Raw genomic sequence first — 24,154 nt, 5'->3', positions numbered from 1 at the left:
TATTTTTTTAGTACCTTTCTGTGTTTCCTGGTCAGCTCCGTGTGCCAGCATATTGTTTTAACTCAGATGGTGATACAGCATTGAGCTGTGAACAATAAAACATAAACACCAGCCTCACTCCCATTCTCTTCTTTCCTCCTTAGGTGAAGGCAGCTTCCAAATATGTGGATGTACCTGTGAGTATTTGAAAATTGTTTTGGGTGGGGGGAAGGTTTTGGCTTTCACGAGAATTTTGATGGTGCTCTTCTCATTCGTTGCTGCTAAATTGTATATTCCTGACTCAAATAACCAGAAGAAAGGAAGCCAAGTATATTTCATGGTAAAATTGTTTTGAGATGAGAAGAGGGTAGGGTTCCTTTCAACAGGAAAAGAGATGCTATCTGAGGGGAAAGCCAGTTCACTTTCATTTCAGAGTTCATTGGTTTCCCTGGTAAATTTCATTCTGTTATCATCTGGTCCCCCTCTGCCTCCCTGAATGCCCACCTTGGGAGCAGGGTCTTAGCTAGAAATTTGCACAAGGTGCCAGTATTCTTTTTCTAAACAAATAAATTCCAAATTTGTTCATTTGGGGGTCAGTTCTGCAATTGTTTTAAGGAACCTTACAAAGTTGCTTATAATTAGTGCAGACCTCATTAATGAAGAGAGCTCTCAAAGTTCACAGATAAAGCACTCAAAGTTGCCCAAAATTTACATTTAAATTGAGGTTAAGTACTGCACATGAATGCTGGAGTGTGGGATTACCTGTGATAAATCAGGGTACATTTATAGACAGATTTTGCCCTGCCTATTAGCAAAATAAAATTGGAGAGATTTAACTATATTCCAATAAAGGGGAAAATAAAATGATTCTGTTTCTCCGTTTCTAACAAAAGAGGTGTGAGTCTATTATAAAATATTAAATTTAGAGAGCTTATCTCAACAGCCACCAAGGGTCTTGTACTGAATATTTCTCATTCTGAACGTGGTTAAGTACCCTCCTTGTTCAAATACTTATTTGTTAAAATTTGTTTTTTTCTAAAAGGATTTATATTAACATTTAAATTCATTTCCCCAGGAAGCTAAGTGTGTAATGGTTTATTGGCTTATTTCTCAAAGGATGGCAAAATGGAAAATTGGAGTGAGTTTACCATTAGCATACATTTTGTTTGTTTAATGAAAGAATGTACAATCAATAATTATGCTTTGAATTTATATAATACTTCTCATTGGGGGACCTCCCGATTCCTTTGCGTAGATAGTCTTTATAATGGAAGAGAGAAAAAGCTTACATCCCTGGGGCCAGGACAGAAGTTAAGTAATTTATTTTCTGAAGCCCCCAAGTATAAACTTTCAGTTCACAGGGAGAAAACTGCTCAAATTCTCTAAGCCTGGTTCTCTATCCTTAAAATAGAGATACAATACCCACATCACAGATTTGCGGAGCACATTAAATGACACACATATAGATGACACTCTGCACCTTACCTGGCACTCACTAGGGATTCCAGCAGCAGGAGCAGAGACCTTGGGTTGAGAGAAGGGAGGTGTTCTGCTCTGTTGCACAGAGCATGGGAGGAGGGATGAATTTGGTGACCTCAATCCTGGCCTGCCTTGTTCTTCAGGGGTAGTAGAAATGGAAATTCTAGTCCCCAACCCAAAGATCTGGTATGTCAGGTCTGTTTTCTGTCACACCTCAAAGCAGAAGGGGATCTTACCAGTGAGGTTTCAACAGGCAACCAGTAGGCAAGGGGAAAAAAAATGATCCAGCAGTTGATTCTCTTCACTGAAATTACTGAGGAGGTCAAATGATTTAGTGGAGGTCAAAAAAGTCATGTATTGGCAATTGTATTCAGTTCAGCCTAATTCCAATAACCCAGGTTCAGATTTATTGTAAAGATAGGAACAAAAATGAATCAGCTGAGTTTCCTCCCTCCAGAGATTCAGCATGTTCCAAAATACTACCAATGATAAGAATATTCTAATAACAGCATGTGCACCAAAACCTTATAAAGCCACTGTGTGCCAGGCTCAGTTCTTAGCACTTTGTATTTAACCTTGGCAATACACCCACTTTAAGGATGAGGAAACCACAGCACAGAGAGATTAACTTGCTCAGGATCCCATAGTTGGTAAGTGACAGAGCTGAGATTTAAACCAATGCTCTTAAACACTGTGTCATCTGCAAGATGAAGTCTGATAGTGCATGGACAAACATCTTTATTTGGATAATTGAAAAATGATTTAGTGAGTATTAGAAAAATATGATTGTAAAAACACATTTACAGATGTGTTTATTCACCATGATTTAACCAGATAGTTCAGCTTAGAACAAAGCTAAACTTTAAAATTAAGATAATTAAAGTGGGGTTTTTTGGGATTTTTTGGCTGTGCCCATAGCATGTGTAAGGTCCTGGTCCAGGTATTAAACTCAGCCATAGCACCAGCCCAAGATGCTACAGTGACAATGCTGGATCCTCAACCCACTATGCCACAAGGAAATTCCTGATTAAAGTATTTTTGTAGCAAATAATATTATAATAAATGTTTTAATAAACAATGTTCTAAAAATAATAATACATTATACACATGTACTATATATACATTGTTTACTTCTCAAAACAACCCCATGAGGGAAGTAATATGATCATCCTGTTTCACAGCTGAAGAAACTGAGGCATAGGGAGGTTAAGTGGCATGGTCAAGGTCACCTGGCAAGTAAGTGGGACCATGAAGATTCAAGGACTTAGCAGTTCCATATATAAAGCCTGACAGCAATGGCTCCCACGAGTTAGTTGTATGCATTTCTTTCCAACTCTGCCTTAGTCACACACATATTGTTAGCTTAAAATCAGGCATGGAGAAACTATTTACACCACGGAAATTGGCAAGCACTACAGATCAAGATTTGTTGTTTTGTTTTGTTGTTTTTGTTTTGAAGAGCCATTTTACCAGCTCACCAGTGACTCACCCATTAAATCAGGGGTCCCCAAACCAGAATATGCAGAGGTAATACTTCCAAGATTTTTTGGTTTGGTTTTTTGGTTTTTTGGGTTTTTTTAAATGGAAAGTTCTAGCCCTTCGCCTCCAGAGATTCTGATTCAGTAGTTCTAGGGTGCAGCCTGAAAGTCTCTTTTTAACAAGTTCTCCACTTGATTCTGATACATAGTGCAACCTTGGGAACAGTGGACTAAATCAATGATTCTCAACTTTGGTCATATATTGGAAACATTTGGGGAGCTTGTATGAGTATTAATGTGAGGTTGCTAGCCAATTTAAAGCAGAATCTCTGGGTATGGGGTCTAGGTATCAATTTTTTTTTTTTAAGCTTCCCATATCCTTCTTATTGCAGCCAGGTTTAAAAACCATTGGGTAAAATCATCTTCCAAGTTGTTTCTAGCTCTGAAGACTCTGAGTTTACTCCTGTTGCCCTTTGAGGGTTTTGGCACATAGTTTGTTGGTTTAGTTCCTTGTGGGGACTAGTAGTTAGTTACCTTAGAGGTTTGTCTCTTAATTAGCTACACTAATAGAGAGAAGCACTATTGCCCATCATTCAAAACATTGTATAATCCCCAAAGCATATCTCTTTGTCTTAGATGTAGTATTCGACCCTTCAAAATGGAGCAGATTTGCATTCCTAATTAGGGCTTGCTTAGGATGCTGAAAATCTGAATTAGTTTTCCCAAGCTCAGAAATATCCTGGGAGGAGCAAGCTACGATTAAAATATCCTATTTTTCCTAAGCCACCAAGTGGCTTCTTCGCAAATTATGTCTTCCATACATGGAAGAAGTTTAACTATACAGAGATTTATATGTTCCTTGTTTAATTATTTTCTAAAATCTACGTCCTATTCCATCAATCTGCCCAAGCCACGTTTAAAAGAAACAATATAATTGTGAGATATTGAAAACCATCACCTGAATATTTTCCTATTGTGTTTAGATAGCAGTGTGGTATAAAACTTAATTTATCTAATAGCATCACTTGTTTAGTCAAGAATATTTTCTATCTATAACTACAGTTAGCTTATTGGTCTGCGAATAGTTTTTTGTTTTTTTGTTTGTTTGTTTGTTTGTTTTTTGTCTTTTTGCTATTGCGAATAGTTTTTATATTAACCACTTTGGTCGAAAACCTGCTTAGAATGCATTGCACATTCTTCCCTGTCTTTTTAAATAGGGAACTGGCAATACTTTAACCCTTTCTCTATAACCAAGGATCACCTTTGTGACTTTATCTTCCCCCAGTGGCCACATAGTGACCTGCTCCCCCCTGGGCCTCCCAAATATAGGAGGCCCTATATCTGCCCCTGATAGTCCCAAATCTCAGGGACTACTGAGTCTAATATCTGGTGCTACAGTTTGGCAGCCTCTTCCCTCAAGCTCAGAGTGTCAAGAAAGGTGATCATTTTACCAGCACACCTGTTTCACATAAGTCCCTTCATTCTCCTTCCTGGTCCACCAAAGGGTGGAAAGCAGACTTGATGGAATTGGTTGTGAGTGGGGACTGAAAAACTCTTATCATGAGATAACGTATTTTCATGCAGAGACGTGGTCATTTTTATTTTGATGATCATTTCTCTGAAGCCCCTTTTTTCTTCTTAGTTCCAAAGTAGATTCCAAAGGTAGATAAGACCATGAAGTGATATAATCTTGGGGGGCTTGGGGGAAAATAATCATTGTGGCTCATGTTTGTATAGCAATTTACAGTCTTTAAGGCATTCTAACTTCCATTTTTTTAGTTAATGATAAAAACAATCCTTTAACGTAAGTAGGGGAGCTATAATCAATCCCATATCACAGATGGTGAAACCAAGGCCTAGAGAAATTGAAGTGATTTTCAGATGTTCCAGTTTGGAGGAGATTCAATGAAAATCTATGTAATGTGACTGAGGAGTTTTAAAAAGGAAGTAGAGGAGCTCCCATTGTGGCTCAGTGGGTTAAAAACCCAACATTGTCTCTGTGATTGTTCAGGTTCAATCCCTGGCCTTGCTCAGTGAATTAAGGATCCGGCATTGCCACAAGCTGAGGTGTAGGTCAAAACTGCAGCTCCAACTCAGTTCCTAGCCTGGGAACTTCCATATGCTACAGGTGCTGCTATAAAAAGAAAAGGGGAGAAAAAAGGAAGCAGAGCAGGGGCTTATTCATTCGTGATTTTTTTCATTCAGCAAATATTTACTGAGCACCTACTATGTGCCAGGCATTATGCAATAGAAAATAGATCAAATGAAGTCCCTGTATTTATGGAGCTTATGTTCTAGTGGGTGAAGACAAAAGACAAATAAATTTATGTCTTTGTAAGACATTGCTAAGTGCTATGAAGAAAAATAAAACTTGGTCAAAACTTAGAGTGTCATGGGTTTTTGGTTTTCGGGTTTTTTTTTTTTTTTTAACTGCCTGGATGAGCTAAACCGCAATGATTTTATTTCTCAAGTTTTTAAAACTTAAATTACATTCCCCTTTGAGGATAGTAATTTAATAAAAACCAAAGGAGTGGTGAAAATCATCATTATTGTAGATCGCTGTTCCTAACATTGTAGTTACAAAGAGGTCTGCTGAGTTTGGCTTTGAATCTTAGCTCTGAGATGGCTGCATGTGTCCAGGAAAAGGCTATATCTGCCACAGGCATCACCAGGGAAGAAATGAAAATAATAATAATAAGTTTCTCAAGTGCCCCAGGTAGGGGTCCCTAGCCCTACTGAGGATGCCCTTTGATGAGTGGCTGCCAAAGGGAGAGGAGGAGAGGTGCCAGTTGAGAACTGATAGCTATCACTTAACATCTCATTGGAGAACCTCTATTGTTTTGTATGGTAAAACTGCAACAATTATAGGACAATCATGCAACCTGCTCAATCCATTTGCTGAAAATTGCTTGAAAGTGTAACAGTTGACTACTGTGGCTTTGGGTTGTCCTCATTGTTTTTCAAATTAATACCTTGTCATTGTTTCAGCAGGTGTTAAGAAATGTTACTAGCATCCCAGGGGCCAAGCATTGGCCCTTTGCTTGATAATTGTTTGCTTTGTATCAGGAAAAAAAAATACAGTCCTACTGTTTCCAAACCTTCCTCATTTTCACCCTGGAAATTACACAGAAGTGTTAACTAACTTCAATTTGCAGTGCCTGACAGTCACGTCTTATAGAGAAATGATACTTTGTGATCTAAGGTAAATCACAGTAATGAAAACTAATCTTTTTAGTTATTAGCCAACATACGTCTCCACTGTGGAAATTTAAGGGGTTGGTGGCAGCTATCCTAATGACCCATATTACAGTGTTTTAATAGGTTTCTTTGGAGATAACTTTGATTGCAACATCTCAAGCACTGTGCATTCTTACTTTTTTTTCTTATGATAAATGATTTTGTAACTCCTGGGTAAACCACCTGCTTACCTTTCCAGAAAATCTAATTTATTTAAAAATCCATCTTTCCCCCTCCACATCTTGTTTTAATCCCTGGACAGTAAGACAGTGCCGGGAAGCAAAGTCAACTGGTTGAATGCCTCCTCTGAGTAAACTAACTGGGAAACAGTCATTACGTGCTCAGGTTAAACTACCCCCAAAATATGAGCTGGGTAGGAGGGGCTATAGACTGAAATACAGTTTCTTTACTTGGCACTTTCTCAATTTTTCAAGAGGGGATGGGGGAAAACTGAGCCTTTTCTAATACTATGGTAAGCACAGGCAGTGGAAGACAAAGTATATTTGAGTATTTTTCAGCAGAGGTTTCAATCCAAGGAAAAACCAGGGAAGGTCTCTGGGTTCTCCAGTGAAGAGAGTATCTTAGCCAGAAAATAATAATAATAATAATAATAATAATAATAATAATAGAAAAATGTTCCATAAAGCTCTGTAATCCCAACTCCCTTCTCAGCTAGGTTAAATTTCTAGGAAGAGCAGGAGGTTTGAGTATCAGCTCTGGATAGCAATCCTGTGTGCTAAGGATAGCTTTCAGCACTGGGGAGCTAGCCTCAGATGCCAGCAAAGGCTCTGGGGTGGGGGGTGGGCAGGTAGAGCTGTGTGAGGTGGGCAGAGCAAAATGCATAGGTAGTGGAGACAAAGTCACTGTCTGAGAATTTCATTTTCATGTTCTCCTGTTTCTTTGCAGAAACCCGGGATGGACGTGGCTGATGCCTATGTGACTTTCGTTCGCCACTCTCAGGATGTCCTCCGTGATAAGGTCAATGAGGAGATGTATATAGAAAGGTTATTTGATGTAAGTAAATGCCTTCTCCTCCTTGAAGGCCAAGGAGGAGACCCTCCAAAATGTGACAAAATAAGAGACAGGAGGATAAGTCACATTTTGAGAAAACGGATTGGTCCTAATGCAAACAAAATCTTTTCCTCTCCCTCTGCCTTAGGCTCCTCTCTGTTGTGTGTCTGTTCCGACCCCACTCTGGTGTGGCCGTGTCTCAGTCCCAATCTGTGTGATACGGAGGACGGCGCACAGCCTAAAGCAGGCAGGCTTCTCCGTGCACAAAGCTTGTGAGGCAGCTTCCTCTAACTGGCAAAGACCTTCCCCGGTCATGGCTCCCCTCCTTGCAGTCTGGCCCCCTTTAGGGAGATATGCCCTGCCAGCTGGGAGGCTGAGGCCAGCTACCTCTCCTGAGGGGCAGACCTCCCTGCCACCAGCTGTGATGTGTGACTTTGCAGTCAATGTTGCATCTTTGATCACGTCAAAGATGATTTTGTTTCCGAAGAACTAGAAATCCTTAGTTAGCCCTGGCATACATGTATTGTTTATGTTTTGGCAAACATTTATTGTTCATCCCTTGGTCCTTTGCCCTTCTGAACCAAGGTGTCCCTTCCCCACCCACCCACTTGAAGATTCGGGGGAAGCCGCTGATGGACAAAGAGCAGATTCATCAGGCTGCCAGACTGAGTAAACTTCAGAAAAATGCAGGTTTCCGAGGGTTAATCATTATGAAGCAATCTTACTTCCACTGAGACTACATCTGCCCTTCCAAAGCAAGCCACTGAGGCAAAAAGCAAAAAAAAGGAAAAAAGAAAAAAAAAATCTGCTTTGGTCTCAAATCGCCTGCCTCTTTCAGGCCAAAGCAGATGGGGCTGCCTAATTTAGCCAGATATTTTCTTTCAAGTTTCTACCGAATTTGCCAGTGTAGACCCGGCCAGAGTGCATGGAAGCTGACATACTTGTCTCCGTGTGGCTCTAATTGTACAGCCTACTTCTGTCTTGTGAAGCGTGAGCTCCTCCTGTCCAGGTTTCCGTATTTTTAGTGCCAGCCCGAACATTAATGTTTTGGTCTACTATGGAATCCGTGTTTCTATATTTTTCCTGTGATTGTGTTCAGCAATTTACATTGAGTTTGTGTGTGTGTGTGTGTGTGTGTGTTTTTGTTCCATGGCTAAGTGAGCTCATTGTTGGCACTGCTTAAGACTCTGCAGCTCCTGACTTTTATATGCTTTGTCTTCCAGCTCATTTGCTTTCCTCATGTGTTGAAAAGGCTCCTGTCTTTCTTTCTTTCTTTTTTTTTTTTCTAATCATCCCCTTTCTGTGCTCAAAACCGCTCTTTCCTCTGCATCACCTTTCTTTGAGAAAAACCCTTCTTACTTTTTAATTCCCACCCGTCCTCCCTTGGATTAAAATGGAACTTATCTCTCATGTCAAATGTTTTATCACATTATATCAAGTGGCATGAATTAGAATCAAATAATCTTCCTGTGTACATCTTCTAGCATGGCCCACATCCACTGAGAATGCCTCATACATGCATAAAGCTCACCGGCAGGTCCTCGCCCCTCTCTGCATGTGTGCCTTTATGAAAGTACTGAGCCTAGAATGTCTGGGACACAATCGCCCAGCCAATAGGCATTGAAAGCAGGCAGGCAGCACCCTCGGGTCTGCATTTTGGAGGGTGGACACTCTGCCCATCACCACTAAATGAAATTCCAGGCTACCAATTTTCCAGAAGCCTGTGGGTTGTTCTTTTCAATGCCTAGGTTGACTTGGTTTTTTCCCTTTTGATCAATATCTTCTGATTCTCGGTTTTGTGTGGCCCTCGAGTGTGTGTGTGTGTGTGCTTGTTCCCGTGTGAGGGTGTATATGAAAATCCCTGAGTACTCTAAAACTTTCAAACATCCAGTACTGAATTTGACATTCAATCTGCAGTTCAGCCTACTGCTTCATTGACAAATAACCTACCCTGCTCTCGTTATTGTTTTTAAAATGAAGGATGAGGGGGAATTTTTGTTTAAGGTAGCTTTGTTGAAGGCAGCAAGGCAAAGTGTCCTTTTCTGGGGCTTTTTTTTTTTTTTTTTAAAGGGAAAGCACAACTGAGTCTTTATTTCAAATAAGAGTGTAGCCTTGGCTAGCACAGATGGTAAAACTGGACTTGCCCGACTGTTTAAGAATGCAGGCAAATTCAAGCCCTCTGGTCATTTATGTGAATCGATAATGGAAAGAAACATCCCTAAGAGTATGCTTTTCAAGCTGCAAATTTCGTTTCAGGTCATTCAAAAATCCATGAGTATGTCAAGTTCTTTTGTGGAATTATACTGACCAGCATAAAATGGCATCAGTAACATTATAAGAATCCCCACAATTGAATCTCATAGTGTCCCAGTTATGTTTTTTCAAAGGAATCTTAATTACTCTTCCCTGAATATCTGCTTGTAAAACTTAACTATTACAATCATTCACCAAGCATCACTCCCACCCCTGTGGAAAAAAATGTTCAGTAGCTTATTTAGCGATAACGAATTTCTTTGCCATTTACTTCCTTACTTTCCAAATAACCTGCTCCCCTAATTTACAGAATATTGGTGCTAGGCAACCTAACTGATGTAGTGCAAAAAAAGTTCTTGAATCTGTCATGGATTTAAAACATTTGTCATTCGCAAAAACCCAGAGCTTCTCAAAAAGCTTCATTACCATGCAGCCCCGGTAATTTAATTCAGTACTTAGTGTTTTTTCTATAATCTAGCAGCAAAACATCAGATTACCAACATGTTTGATTATTTTCGGCTTCTGTTTCCTCAGGCATGGTGTTTATTTCTTTACATATACACGCTCTGCAAGGCGCTCATGTCCACCCCGCTACACAGGGAATCAGAATATTAAGGCAAAAGGGGCTGCAAAACCTCCCACCCTAAATTTCTTGCTACGCTGAAGTTACTTTTTCATTTCCCTTCTTAACAATAATGGTCCTGGGGCGGGTTTCTAAACAATTGGCAGAAAGCTCTTGAGAAAAACTTGTTGATCTGAGAGGTTTCTCTTCCAAATTGTTGCATTTTGATAAATGGCAAAAATGAATAATAGAAAATTAGCATTCAGAATGAGGAAAAATATATATTTCTCCGAGATTGTTTGCTGTTTGGAGGTTGTTGATTTTGACTGTTGTGTCATTCTCTGGTTTTTAGTTCCTGCTGGCATCTGTCATTCAGACGCATGTTTCTCAGAGTTCCTGTTGTGTTTTTAGCTGTATTTCAAAGTCTTAGTTTTATTTACCTGATAAGTCCTTTAAGTTCTTTCTCTGCAGGAATATTCCCATTTTTTTGTCTTTCTTCATGTATCTCGTGGAAAAGGCTGGATGGCTTTAGTGTGTGTCTGTATCTGAGACTATTTGAACTAATAGTTGGTCATTTAATGAGCACATCTTCTGTTTTAACCAGGCCTGTATTTCAGGACACTTTCTCTCTCTCTGTCTGAGCTGTTTTTTTTTTTCTTTGCCTCGTCATTGTACTTCTGGCTGGAATTGGGTGCTTGTGGGAGATTATCGGCATAGCATTTGGGGCTCTATATTTAATGTTCTGCATTTTTATCTATTTTATTATGTAACTTAAGAGCAGCTTTCCAAATTCATCTTCACCAAAATTTTTTTTTAAACAGACATTTTCTAGGTGGATTGAAGAAATCCAGGCAGAACATTGCCTCAACCAGGTCTTTTCAGTGCAGTGAAAAATTCTGTGTTTATCAACAATTGCTTTACCTATATCTTCTCTAAAATGCCAGCAACCTTTTTAGTCACACACCTAAGAAAACTTTAGTGCTGGCTGGAAAAAGAATCCCATTTTTCTTGGCATTTCAGATATGCAGCTGTACATTTTTTCATCTGCTTTTTTGTCCATTTTTTTTAGCCCTTGTCAACTGGTTTCAGTTGCTGCAACATCACAGTTTATAACATTTTGAGACAAAAACATTCAGGAGTGTAGGGCAAGAGAATAGTCCAATACGTATAATGACAAGGAATTGAAATTATGTTAAAGATACTGACTGTTTCAAAAGAGAATCCGATTGCTGTCAGACTCAAGTGAGAGCTCAGCCTCTTTGAAAATTATTGCTGACTTTTAAAGAAAAGATAAAACACGGAGCCGAATAATCTCCATATTCCTAAAGCAGCAACTGAAAAGGAAAGCACAGCCCAAGAAATAACTCTCAAAGACAGTGATTTAAAGCTTGAGTGTCCATAAATCATGCAGATGGCTTTTCCCCCCTTCTCTGGTGATTAATTCAACATCTTCCCCGAAACAAAAACATGCTTTTTGAAATTAGAGATCAGATCATCAAGAGAAGCACCTAAGATCTCAAGGTCTAAACAAAAATTAATTTATTTTCTTTCCTCCTTGTACTTCTTGAAGATACAGACTGAGAAGAAAATCGGGATTAAAAGAGATGTGCTTAGGGCGAATTCATCTGCTTAAACCTCACAGGCTCGGAGATGAGTGATTAAAAAGCCATCTCGAACTTGGATGGCATCCACAGTGGGGGTAATGCTGCATCCACACTGCCTTTCTTCAGGCCCCGTATCCCTGTGAACCGGGCCCAGAGAACAGTTGACTGGAGATGATACATGGATTATATAGGTCAATTATACACTTAATCTGCCTTCTGGAGGATTAAGTACTTGCAGATTGACTCTGCATTTGGCTTCTCCGTGGCAGTTATCAGATCAGGAAAGGGCCCCTCACCAAACTGCCTCGTAAGCTCTTAATCAGGCAGCACGATCGGGTTCGGATGGGGCCGCCACTCCGTATCCTTTGCCTCGCATAGATTTTAATTTGCTGTTCCATTATCAAACCGTATATTTGTCCACTTTATGTGTCAGCACAGTAATTGAGTGTGAATGTGTCCCTTTAAAGGGGTAATTTGAAAAATGAAACCTCTGTGCATTAAAATATATTTGCTGTATTTCTATATGAAGCCAGAGAGAACTTTATTTTTAATGACCTGATTAAATTACAAGTGCACTCTCTACATGAACATATATCAATCAGAGTAGGAGCCACCCTGCTCTAGGAAGTAAGCACAGAAAGACTGGCCAGAAGGAAAGCCTTGTTATCGTTGCTATTAGGTGATGCTATAATGTATGTGGCCACCTGTCCAGGTGAGGGAAACTACCTCCAAAAGTACACAAGATTCACCAGTGTGATAGGTTGCAGTTTGAGGGGGGTGATGAGAGAAATCAAGGCATGTGGCATTCAAGACACTAAGATAGTGAGTTAGCTCCTCTCTAAAGCAATAAGCAGGTTCGGCTGTCCCTTCATGGGAGCTCTTAGGTAGTGAGCACGGGCCTTGCTTCTGGAGCCTTCAGACCTCACCCTTAATCCTTACAAGCTGGGTGACTTTGGACAAGGTGTTTAATCTCTCAGAGCTTCAGCTGATTCATCTGTGTAACAGAGATGGTAATAAGCAGAACCTTCTCATGGAATCATTATGAGGGTGATGTGCCGTGAGCTCCTGCAAGCATCGGGCTCCAAGGAAGCATTTGGTAAGTGTCAGCCACCATCATCGTCACATCCTCATCCTCATCATCACTAAATGGAAAGGCTTTTCCCAGGCATCTTTTTTCTTGTTCAACAAAGCTCCATCTTCATTCCAAGATGCTATGAGAATCTTGCTGTCACTTTCAGCCATTAACCCCAAGCTTGCTTAGGATTACATAAATGTACAGCAGCCTGGTACCTTTTTACTTTCGGTAAAATGTAGCACAGAAACAGGCAGAAGAGCCATGGTCAGGACTGGGGCTTTTGAAGTAAGCCAGACAGGAGAAGGGTCCTGGTCTTGTCACTTCTGAGCTGTTTAACTTCAGGTGAATTGTTTAACCTCTCTGAGCCTCATTTTCTTCATCTGTAAAGAAAATGACTTCTTCCCTTTGTTGTGGGGACTAAATAAGTACTGGTGTAGCCTGGCATAGTTAACAATTCAGCAAGTCTTTTATTATCGTCATAATCCTCATTGTCTCACAGAACTATTTGTTCCTTCCAGTGACTTTAAAATGACCTGTCCCTCCTCCCTAAACAAAAGTGCATCGCATTGGCATGTAAATCAGAATTGGCCTTATAACATGAGGAGTTTTTGGGGTGGAGAGGGGAGGAGTTAATACCTTTTATTATGACAGATGGAATAAATGTCCACTGGAGACATTTCGAAAATATAGCTAAGCAAAAATAAGAAAACATTACATGTCCATCAGGCAGAGATTCTTATTTGAGTGTTTATTCTCTGGATCTTTTTATATGTCCTTAGGATACATTAAGTTCTTTTAACCAAAATAAGTGAGTAAAAATTGCTGTTTTTAAGTTAACGGTCTTGATTTTCCATGTCAGTAAGTGTTCATCTGATAGACTGTCCATATTCAAAATTTCCCTCTTGTCCCAAAAATATTCTCTATGGTTGGTTTTTGCAACCCAGGCTCTGATACAGGGATACAGGGCCACATGTTTTATCTGGTTGTGATGTACTTTAAATTTCTTTTTACCAGCACTGGCCCTTTTTTCATGATCCCGACTTGTTAAAGGGACCGCCGTGCCAATTGTTCTGCAGACTGGAGGAGTTTATTACTATCTAAACATAGAACTGATTTGAGGAGGAAAAAAAAAAATATCTAGCTGAATTCAACCAAGTAGCTCTTTTGGACATAATTAGTAACTCAGCATAATTCAACCAGGGTTTAAAAAAAAAAAAAAACTGTTTTCTGTATGTAGGGAGAATTTCTGAAAGTATTAAAAAAAAAAAAAAAAAGCTAGACAGCAAGAAATCCACAGAGGTCATGGAACAAGCTGGCCATACAAAAAGCTGCAGGGATTTTATTTCATATACTAAGGCACAGATACCTGAGCTATGAGCTAGATGGGTATGTCTGAGGTCCTGGTTCATTTCTTTTTTTTTTTTTTCTTTTTAGGGCCACATTCTCAGCATATGGAAGTTCCTAGGCTACGGTTTGAATCGGAACTACAGCTGCCAGCCTATACCACAGCCACAGCAATGCAGGATCCAAGCCACATCTGTGACATACACCACAGCTCAAGGCAACACCAGATTCCCAACCCACTGAGCGAGGCCAGAGATCAAACCCGCCTCCTCATGGATTCTAGTCGGGTTTGTTTCTGTTGTGCTACAATGGGAACTCCTCCAGTATTTCTTATCTCACTGCTTTGGTAAAAATCTTAGACCAGGAACTTTAACTTCCCTCTGCACCTTAGATCATTCAGAAGGTATCTTGGTTAATTTTCTGAGGATTTTCCTTGCAGTTATCAATGTGAAATTAAGCCCTTCAAATCAGTCTGAAGCTGAGCTTTCGATACTCTTTAGATCAAACTTTAATTGAACTATGACCTTGTCCCTCTCATCCTCAATTATGAGACTAAACAGCTTGTTCTCCAGACTACTAGGATACCCTTTAGATTCTGTGTGGATTTTATATATTGGAACGTAAAAACAAATCCAAAATGAACCAGGAAAGGAGAGACAATGGATTCCCCCCCACACACACATAACTGGGAATACCAAAGTAAATTCTGGCAGTTAAACCATGTCCTGGGCCTTGCATTAGAGCTATAGAGGAATGTCATTTCCCAAGAAGAATATGGGAATTGGACAGAGAGTAAGAGGGAAATGAGAAGTATTAGGCCTGTCCACTTTGATTTGTAATGTTATAAGGAATATATATCCATACACACACACACACATGTGCATGCACACACGCATGCATGCACACATGCACACACACACACACACACACATATGATTAGGGTATGGGTTCTTGGGTGTGAACCTCAGACTCAGGACCTTTCTAAGCTAGGAGTATAAGACAATCCAAGTTCATCCTCATGACTTTTATCCTCTAGTGCCCTTTAAAGTCCTACTGTCTTCATGATTTCCCTACTTCCCATCATCGAATTCTGCTTTTAGCAGATGTGCTATTTCCTCCTCTATTAAGATGAAGAAGATTTAGTGCTGTCCTTGTTGGAATATTTGCAATTTTAACAAAATATTAAGCCAAAAGAATAAGGCACTCAAAATAGAAGTTTTTGATCTTTAACATGACAGGGGTTGGAAAGAAGTGTTTTGATGCCTCTGCTGCCCTATTGCAATGAAACTCATATGCAAATATACATCTTTTCTTCCCCTATGGCCTTCACAATAACAAGTAAATGATAACAATTCATTATTTTTCTTTTGGAGTCATAAGTATAAAAACACATTTCTAGTCCATATGAATATGGGAAGGCTTCTCTCCATGCCTAGGCAATTTGAGGTTTCACCAACCGTATATGCAGAAAAAATAAGGTAGTTTTAATATATTTGGATTAGTTGTATCAAATGGGTTATTACTATCCCAAAGGAAGTATTTGTTTTCTGTTAGCATCATGCTTACAGATTTATATTTCAGGGACATGTCTTCAAGTAGCTCTTTCTAATCTGGCTAGCTTCATCTAAAGCCATTCACAGAAATCGATCTTGTTGACTTTCAGGCAAACCTTATATAAAAACCAGTCTTGAATTTTTTCTAGCGCCTGTGTGCAAGGAAGAGTTTTGCTAAGTGCCTTTACGAGAACAGCTTTCTGTGTTCCAGGAGACATTTGGTGAATACAGTTAATTTGTTTTCTTTTCCAGCAAAGAATGTTCCAATAATCATTCTAAGAAGCCAGGCTGATTGCTCTGTTACATTAAGGTCACAGTATCCATGCTAATGTGACCCACACAATACTTTTCTATCTTAGAAAAGGTTTGTTTTTTTTCTTATGGCAGACTTAGTGCATGGAGGCAGGAAGTGACAGACCCTTACACATATCACACATGTACTTGAATGCACGCACGTGCAAGCACACACACATACACACACAGTAGCCAAGGCACATTTTGTGGAACAAATATTATCACACTGTGTTGCAAGATAGAGTTCTACTAAGTCCTAGTAATTAACCAAGTAACCCTCTCTCTCCTTACCAGGCTCTGTAGAGGCTACTATTGAAGGATTTCACTGTCTCATCATGTCTAAAGTCATAATCACTTGCCCTAAAATTTTTAATGAATGAATTTAAATATAATCTAGGTTCATATTATTCAAAATGTGGTCCTTGAACCCTCAGCATCAGCTGTCCCTGGGAGTTTTTGTAAGAGGCACAGAATCTCAGCCCTAACCCCAGCCAAAATGAATCTGAAGCTACATTTTCACAAGATCCTCCATTGATTCAAAGGCATATTAAAGTTTGAGAAGTACAGAGTAAGATCAGCAAATCTCTTATTTGCCCATGACTCACAGTAAGAAGCAAATTTTACCAGTATTTATGTATACACACATAACACACAAGCACATGCATGCATACACACATGCAAAATCATTTATGAAACAATATTTACCCTCTATGTGATGCAGTCTGATATTTTCTATTCCATTTTTCAAAAATCTTGGTGGTAATCAGTGAAATGATTTCATCATATGTAGTATAATGTGTAGGTTATTATAGGTCTCTCCCTCCCAAGAGCAGAGTTTCCTGCCCTCTGTAATACTGACATTCTGAGCCAGGCGATTGTTGTGGGCTGCTGGCCTCTGTATTGAAGGATGTTGAGCAGCATCCCTGGCTTCTACTCACTAGGTGCCAGTAGCAAACCCCTCTCAGCAGTCACGACCAAAAATGTCTCCAGACGTGGCCACATGTCCCCTGGGAGGGGGTGGGGGTGTCCAGATCACTCCTGTTTGAGAGCCATTGATCTGGATGAGCAAGAAAAAAGGTTAATGCTGCATGTATACATGGGAGCCCTACCTGGCAGCGTGTCGCATGTCCCTCTGCGTCCACCTTCACACACACTTGATGAGTGTGTATAACATCAACAACAAAGTATCCACTTGTCAAGCCCAGAGTTAGCTTGGGAGCTGTGCAGGACTTGGAAGTAGATTATGTTTGAAGGGCTTCATGCAATGAGAGGACCAGCTTAGGAGACGTCCCAAACTCTTCATCCCCTCACTGTCTCTCTCCAGAGTAGTCAGTCCCTCTCTGAGCCATGGGAGGGATCTGGAGAAGTGTGTTAGATCAGCAGTACGGATTCCCACTTTGGCCTCCCCCAACTGCTTTGCTTTTTATAATTGCACCTGGACCTTGATTTAAAAAAAAAAAAAATTGTTGCTTCTACCATGTGGCTACAACTTATTTTCATGTGTCCAAAAACCTGGAAAGAAGGCTCAACTAGAACACTGCATTCATTCCCAATTGCCAATTCAGAAGAGAATTAGGAGTTCCATCATGGCGCAGTGGTTAACGAATCCGACTAGGAACCATGAGGTTGCAAGTTCGGTCCCTGCCCTTGCTCAGTGGGTTAATGATCCGGCGTTGCCATAAGCTGTGGTGTAGGTTGCAGACACGGCTCAGATCCCGCGTTGCTGTGGCTCTGGCGTAGGCCAGTGGCTACAGCTCCGATTCGACCCCTAGCCTGGGAACCTCCATATGCCATGGGAGCGGCCCAAAGAAATAGCAAAAAGACAAAAAAAATAAAAAAAAATAAATAGAAGAGAATTAACAGCCTCCTGTTCTATTTAACTCCTGCTGAGGTGACTAAAAATCAAGTTAATGGAGTCTAGCGATTCGCCACCAGTATGAATACTCCCAAGTCAGAAGGTTTTATAATGATAACGCCACTTGCCACATTGGGTTACCTTGACTGCCTTTGGCAGAATTCTTCACCCTAACCATCCCTGGACTAATGCCAGTTATACCAGCAAATCTCCAGGTCTTACCCAGGATGGAATTATTATTAATTGTCATATCTTCCTGCTAACCAGGATATGAAAGCCCCACCCATTTTTTGTGTAAAAAAATTTTGGAAAGAACACATAATACATAATATTGCATAAAATAATATGTAAAATAAGCAAAGTTAAATTCATGAGTTTCCTCATGAAATTCTCTAAGTCATTTTTTCTTTCCATTTGCTTTTTTAAAATTTTTTTGGGTCTTTTTTTGGGGGGGGCCACACTCACAGCATATGGAGGTTCCCAGGGTAGGGGTCAAATTGGAGCTGTAGCTGCTGGCCACAGCGATAGCAATGCCAGATCCAACACTACAGCTCACAACAATGCCAGATCCTTAACCCACTGACCAAGACCAGGAATTTAACCTGCATCCTCATGGATATTAGTGGAGTTCATTAACTGCTGAGCCACGACTCCCTAAAACTTTTTATTTTTTATACACTTTTTTTTTTTTTTTTTGTCTTTTTGCTATTTCTTGGGCCGCTCCCATGGCATATGGAGGTTCCCAGGCTAGGGGTCGAATCGGAGCTGTAGCCACTGGCCTACGCCAGAGCCACAGCAACGCGGGATCAGAGCCATGTCTGCAACCTACACCACAGCTCACGGCAACGCCGGATCATTAACCCACTGAGCAAGGGCAGGGACCGAACTTGCAACCTCATGGTTCCTAGTCGGATTCGTTAACCACTGTGCCACGACGGAAACTCCTATTTTTTATACACTTTTTAAAAGTCACTTTCCATTTAATTATTACAAAATATTGGCTATATTCCCCCGTGTTGTACAACACATCCTTGAGCCTACCTCATACCCTTTTGTTCAAAAAAGTTATTATTTGGCCTGGGGGTGGCAGGGAACAGGTGTTTGGTACCTCACTAGTTTGGAGAGTTAAAAGCTCACTGTTTTTTACCTCAAGGTGATTTTTCCCACAGGGACATTCAGCTATGTCTGGAGACATTTCTGGTTGTCACAAATGGAAAGGTACAATTAGCATCTAGTGGGTAGAGGCCAGGGATGCTGTTAAATATCCTTAGATGCACAGGACAGCCCCACAGGAAAGAATTATCCAGCTCAAAATGTCAGTAGTTTAAAAATCCTTTAATGATATGGGCTCTTTAAGTTTAAATTTGGTATAAATGATGAGCATTATCTGTGGATCATTTTCTCACCAAGGGATTCCAGTGACTGTCTCTAAGAAATACTCTACTTGGCAGACGTATCAGAATCTAGTTTCAAAAATCCTTTTTACAGGCTTTATCCAAAGACATCTTTTGAGGTCTAAAAATTAAAAACCGAAGATCATCAATACCTACCTTTCTCAGCTGGAACTTAGCCCTCATCTATGAGTAGTTCCCATGAAACTTCTGTACTTCAGTAAAAACTTCTATCTTGTCCCATTAAATGAATCACTACAGCTTCCTTCTATTAGAAGGTGCCCTTTCCAATTTTTAGGGAACTGTCCCGTTTTTTTTTTTTAAGGCCACACATGCAGCATATGGAAGTTCCCAGGCTAAGGGTCAAATTGAAGCTGAAGCTGCCACCTACACCACAGCAAGTTGTGTCTGTGACCCATACCACAGCTCATGGCAATTCCAGATCCTTAACCCACTGATTGAGGCCAAGGATTGAACCCCCATCTTCCCGGATACTAGTCGGGTTTATAACCTACTGAGCCACAATAGGAACTCCCAGGAACCATCTCCTTTACATCAAGCAGTAAGAGCAGCATAGGTTCTGCAGTAAGACATCCCCAAGGTCAATTTCTGCATCTGCCACTTAATTGCTGTGTGACTTTGGGTAACTTATTTAACCTTATCAAAGCTCACTTTCCTCCTCTGTAAAAAAATAGGGATAAAAACAGTAATGTAGCTCTTTAGGAGAACTAAATGAGGGAATGCCTATACCATGATGGTGCTTGGTGCATAGACATTAGTCACAAATATCTCTTCTTGTTGTTGTGGTCTCCATCAGTAGTGGTAGTAATGCAAAAACCAATGCCCATCCTTACCTAATGCTAAGGCAGGCTTTGCAACAGAGAGAAGAAAAGTAGTGATACATTCCACATCAATAGGATTTGAAAAGCCAGAGATGAAATGGTCAGAGACTATTATAGCAAGTAACAAAAGGCCCAGCTGTGCTGCAGGATCCCCAAAGAAAATCTTTTTTTTTTAATTGAAGTGTAGTTGATTTACAATGCTGTGTTAGTTTCTAGCAAAGTGGTTCTGTTTTACATATATAGTTTCAGATTATTTTCCATTGTGGTTTATTACAAGACATTGAATATAGTTCCCTGTGCCATACAGTAGGACCTTGTTGTTTATCTATTTTATATGTAGTAGTTTGTATCTGCTAATCCCCAACTATTAATTTACCCTCCCCCCCCAACCTTTCCCCTTTGGTAACCATAAGTTTGTTTTCTATGTCCGTGAGTCTATTTTGTAAATAAGTTCATTTGTCTCATTTTTTAGATTCCACATATAAATGATATCATATGATATTTGTCTCTCTCTGACTTACCTCACATAGTATGAGAATACCTAGTTTTATACATGTTGCTGCCAATGGCATTATTTCATTCTTTTTATGGCTGTGTAGTATTCCATTATATATATGTACCACATCTTCTTTATCCAAGCCTCTGTCAATGGACATTTAGGTTATTTCCATACCTTGGCTATTGTGAATAGTGCTGCTATGAATACTGGAGTGTGTGTTTCCTTTGAAATTAGAATTTTCTCTGGATATATATATTCCCAGGAGTGGGATTGCTGGATCTTATGGTAGCTCTATTTTTAGTTTTTTGAGGAACCTCTATAATGTTCTCCACAGTGGCTGCACCCATTTACATCCCCACCAACAGTGTAGGAGCGTTTCCTTAAGAAAATCTGTTTTAAAGTAGAGCAGGTTCCCACTGGGATGGAGCCTCAGACATAGTTCCCCAGAAGAGGCAGCCCTGGGCTGAATCTACAGACATCTAGGATTTGGGAAAGAAAAAGAGGTAGGATTCTGTCCTTGGGCACTAAACAAGGAGACATTACTGCTTCCTCTGGGAGAATCCCTGGTTCACCAACACTGTAGTTTCATCAGTCTTGGCGAGACTTCTCTTTGAAGAGATCTTTCCAGAACTTAAACAAGTGATAGCTTCACCCAGGTTATGATGACTCCAATCTACACATCTGGATGTTTGCTTTGTAGGCATTTAGCTGCTCCAAAATCTTAAGAGCTAAAGTCTTTATATATTAATAGGTATTATTGTATTGTCTTTTAATGTCTGCTTCTTAACCAGGGGTGTACATCAGAATTACTTAATGTATTTTTTGATCCATAGCTTATTCATACTTTTTAGTTTTACCTGATGTTCTTTTTCTGTTCTTAGATCCCATTTATAATATCTCATTATATTTAGTTGGGTCTCATGTTAAGCTCCTCTTTGATCGTCTTGGAAATTTTGAGGAATTTTGGTCAGACATATTGTGGAATACCCCTCTGTTGATGATTGTTTGATGTTTTTTATCATAATTAGATAGGCTTTGGTGTTGGAGGGCTACATATTTTTTTTTATTTTAGAGACATATTCATCCCAGTTCTTTGCCATAGATTCTGAGTTAGTAGATCTAAGATAGAGCTCAGGCATCTGTTTTTTTTTAAACAGGTCCAGGGGTTTGATTCAATTAAGAACCATTGATTGAGAACTGTGTTTCTCCACTATGCATGATTTTGTCCACCCAGGGTTTATTTGGAAATGCCTGGAGACATTTTGACAGTCACAAACAGGGATGAGGGGGAGAAATGCTACTAACAGCTAATGGGTAGATGGTGAACTTTACCCTGCATGGCACAGCAACCCACCCCACCCCCCAACAATAGAAAATTATCTGGCCAAAATTTCAACAGTGGTAAGGTTGAAAAATACTGATTTAGAGGATACAAGATACTGAATGACATGTTTAGCTCTATTATTTCTATTAATGCTTTTCCTGCTCTGTGTCCAACAAAACAACCTTATAACTTTTTCATTTTTATGTCTGTAACAACCATACAAAGAGATAGGAGAAGTACTATTATTTCCATTTTTAAAACAGGAACCTAAAGGTCAAAAAGAATTTCCCAGGACCCCAAGGCCCCAAAGACCTCATCTCTTTCAACTATGGTTTTTCCACCCACCCCTCCAGAGTGGTGATATTATCTATTTTATTCACCATTTTTATCCCCCCTGTTCTGGAATATGTGAACCCTCAATAACTGTGTGTTAAATAGGTATTGATGAATCTCTAGCCTATCTTGTGGACCTTGTGGAAGATAATGTCTATTTCTAATTCCAACTCAAAAAAATAATTAAATCCTTTAAGTATCTTTCTATGGATTTTTGCAATTGTCACCTGATTTGTTTTCAGAACTCTTAAACATGTAGTGTTCTGATTAATTTCATGGGGAAGGAATTATTTTGGCCCATTTTATTTTTTTGTTGTTGTTGCTAACTTGTTAGATTTATTGGAAAACCTTTTCTGTTCCAACCCCTACCTTTGAAACACTTTCTCAAATGTCTGAGTTCTATTTTCCGCCTTACCAAGCATTTGAAACAGAATCTAATTCTCTGGGTCAAGATCTTTCAGGGCCCTGACTTTACCCCACTTAACCCCAAGGGACACTATCCAGTCATGAAGATGTAAAAAGAGTGACTTTTCCAATACTGTACTGCTAATCACTTCCCCAACTCCAAATACATTGTTCCTTCTTTCATACCCCTTGCCTTAGAAGGAAGAAGCTGAAATGTTTACTAGCATACAATTTTCTGAAAGCTGCTCCTTTTTTTTTTTTTTTCAAATTTTTATGGCCACACCCACAGCATATGGAAGTCCTTGGGCCAAGGATTGAATCCAAGCTGTAGCTGTAACCTACACCACCGCTGTGGCCATGCTGGATCCTTTAACCTACTGTGCCAGGCCAGGGATCAAACCTGCACCTCTGCAGGGACCCAAGCCACTGCAGTTAGATTTTTAATCTGCTGTGCCATGGCAAGAACTCCTGAAAGCTGCTCTTATGATTCATTCCCAAAGAGAACTTTTGGAGGGAGGGAAAAGGAGAGCGCTCTCCTAAAAGGCAAATGCAAACAGACAGAAAGATTCCCAACAATTGAGGGGTTTAATAAATGGCTGTTTAATATTAATGATACAATTTATTTAAGCTTTCTTTTAGGTATATTTCCCAACTGTACGTTAGCAATAACCACATCATCTTATCGAAGGTGTTATTTCTTTTAAGTTCTCTTAGCAGTCCTAGGAGGTAGTTACCTAACATCCCTATTGAGGCAGTCAATGCCAGTATTTATTGTGTTCTATCTATGAACCAGGTACTACTCTAAGCACTTAAATGTCATCATTTGTGTAACTATTATAACTTCCTTGTGAGATAGGTATTTACGGAAAAAGAAGTTGAGTCACTGAGAGAGGTACATTTGACTTCATTAAATTCAGAAGCCTGAGAAGTGATCAGTCCTAGAGCAGACTCCTTTCTTTCTGCTGTAGTGTAGACACCCAGCCATAATGTCTTCCTAAACAAACAAACAAACTCTATTCAAACATGTGCCCCCAAACTCCCATTCCCCTGAATGCTCTGCACCCTGCATGCATCCACTGGGGACTGTGCTATAACAGTCACTATTTCCTACATGGTATTACAAGAGTATTTAAGACAGAAATTGAAAATGTAACCCCCAAGTAGAAAGTGGCTTATTAGTCACAGCTTGCCCACTAACAATGATGGGAGTTGCATAGCTAATCAGGCAGATCACTTAATGAAAACTCAACCCTCCCTCCTCCTGACTGTGAGGACCTTGTCACCGGGTTCAAGTTCCACCAACACCAGCAGATCCTATACCTGAAAGTGGGAGATCCCAGGAAGCGATACTGCACCCACTTCAGGGTGAAACCCCATCCTCAGCAGAGAGGGACCACAGCACAGTGGGGAAGCTTGCATACCATATGTGCTGCAAAAACTACTTCTACCTAGGCCCAACTAAGGGGTGGGTTTCAGCTTTCAGTCTGTACCTCCCTCTGTGTTCTGTCTGAGATCTTTTATTCCATAAGAATTACGTTTTGTGGCTTATTTGGGGCAGGGAGAATGATGGTAACACAATACCATTGCATCCCAGACAGTTGATAAATGGTTTAGAGTAGCAGCTTAAGTTCCTTAA

The 24,154-nt window shown here is 40.0% G+C and overlaps 1 protein-coding gene across 41 annotated transcripts in view; it reads left to right on the top strand.

Moving 5' to 3' along the window:
- CADPS (calcium dependent secretion activator) overlaps positions 1-24,154 on the top strand; it is a 503,292-nt gene that overhangs the window by 455,827 nt on the left and 23,311 nt on the right. For 21 of the 41 annotated variants that reach the window (XM_021069167.1, XM_021069161.1, XM_021069145.1 and 18 more), the window contains 2 exons: positions 144-176; positions 7,080-7,187. In XM_021069167.1, the coding sequence (XP_020924826.1) occupies positions 144-176; positions 7,080-7,187 (141 nt within the window). Of the gene's footprint in view, positions 1-143; positions 177-1,054; positions 1,118-7,079; positions 7,188-24,154 lie in introns of all 41 variants that reach the window. The other 20 variants (XM_021069125.1, XM_021069140.1, XM_021069144.1 and 17 more) reach the window with 1 other exon arrangement.

Source organism: Sus scrofa, chromosome 13 (assembly GCF_000003025.6).
Source record: "Sus scrofa isolate TJ Tabasco breed Duroc chromosome 13, Sscrofa11.1, whole genome shotgun sequence".
Classification (NCBI taxonomy): Eukaryota; Metazoa; Chordata; class Mammalia; order Artiodactyla; family Suidae; genus Sus; species Sus scrofa.
Note: the sequence above shows the minus strand (reverse complement) of the source record. Positions and strands in the feature narration are given on the sequence as shown.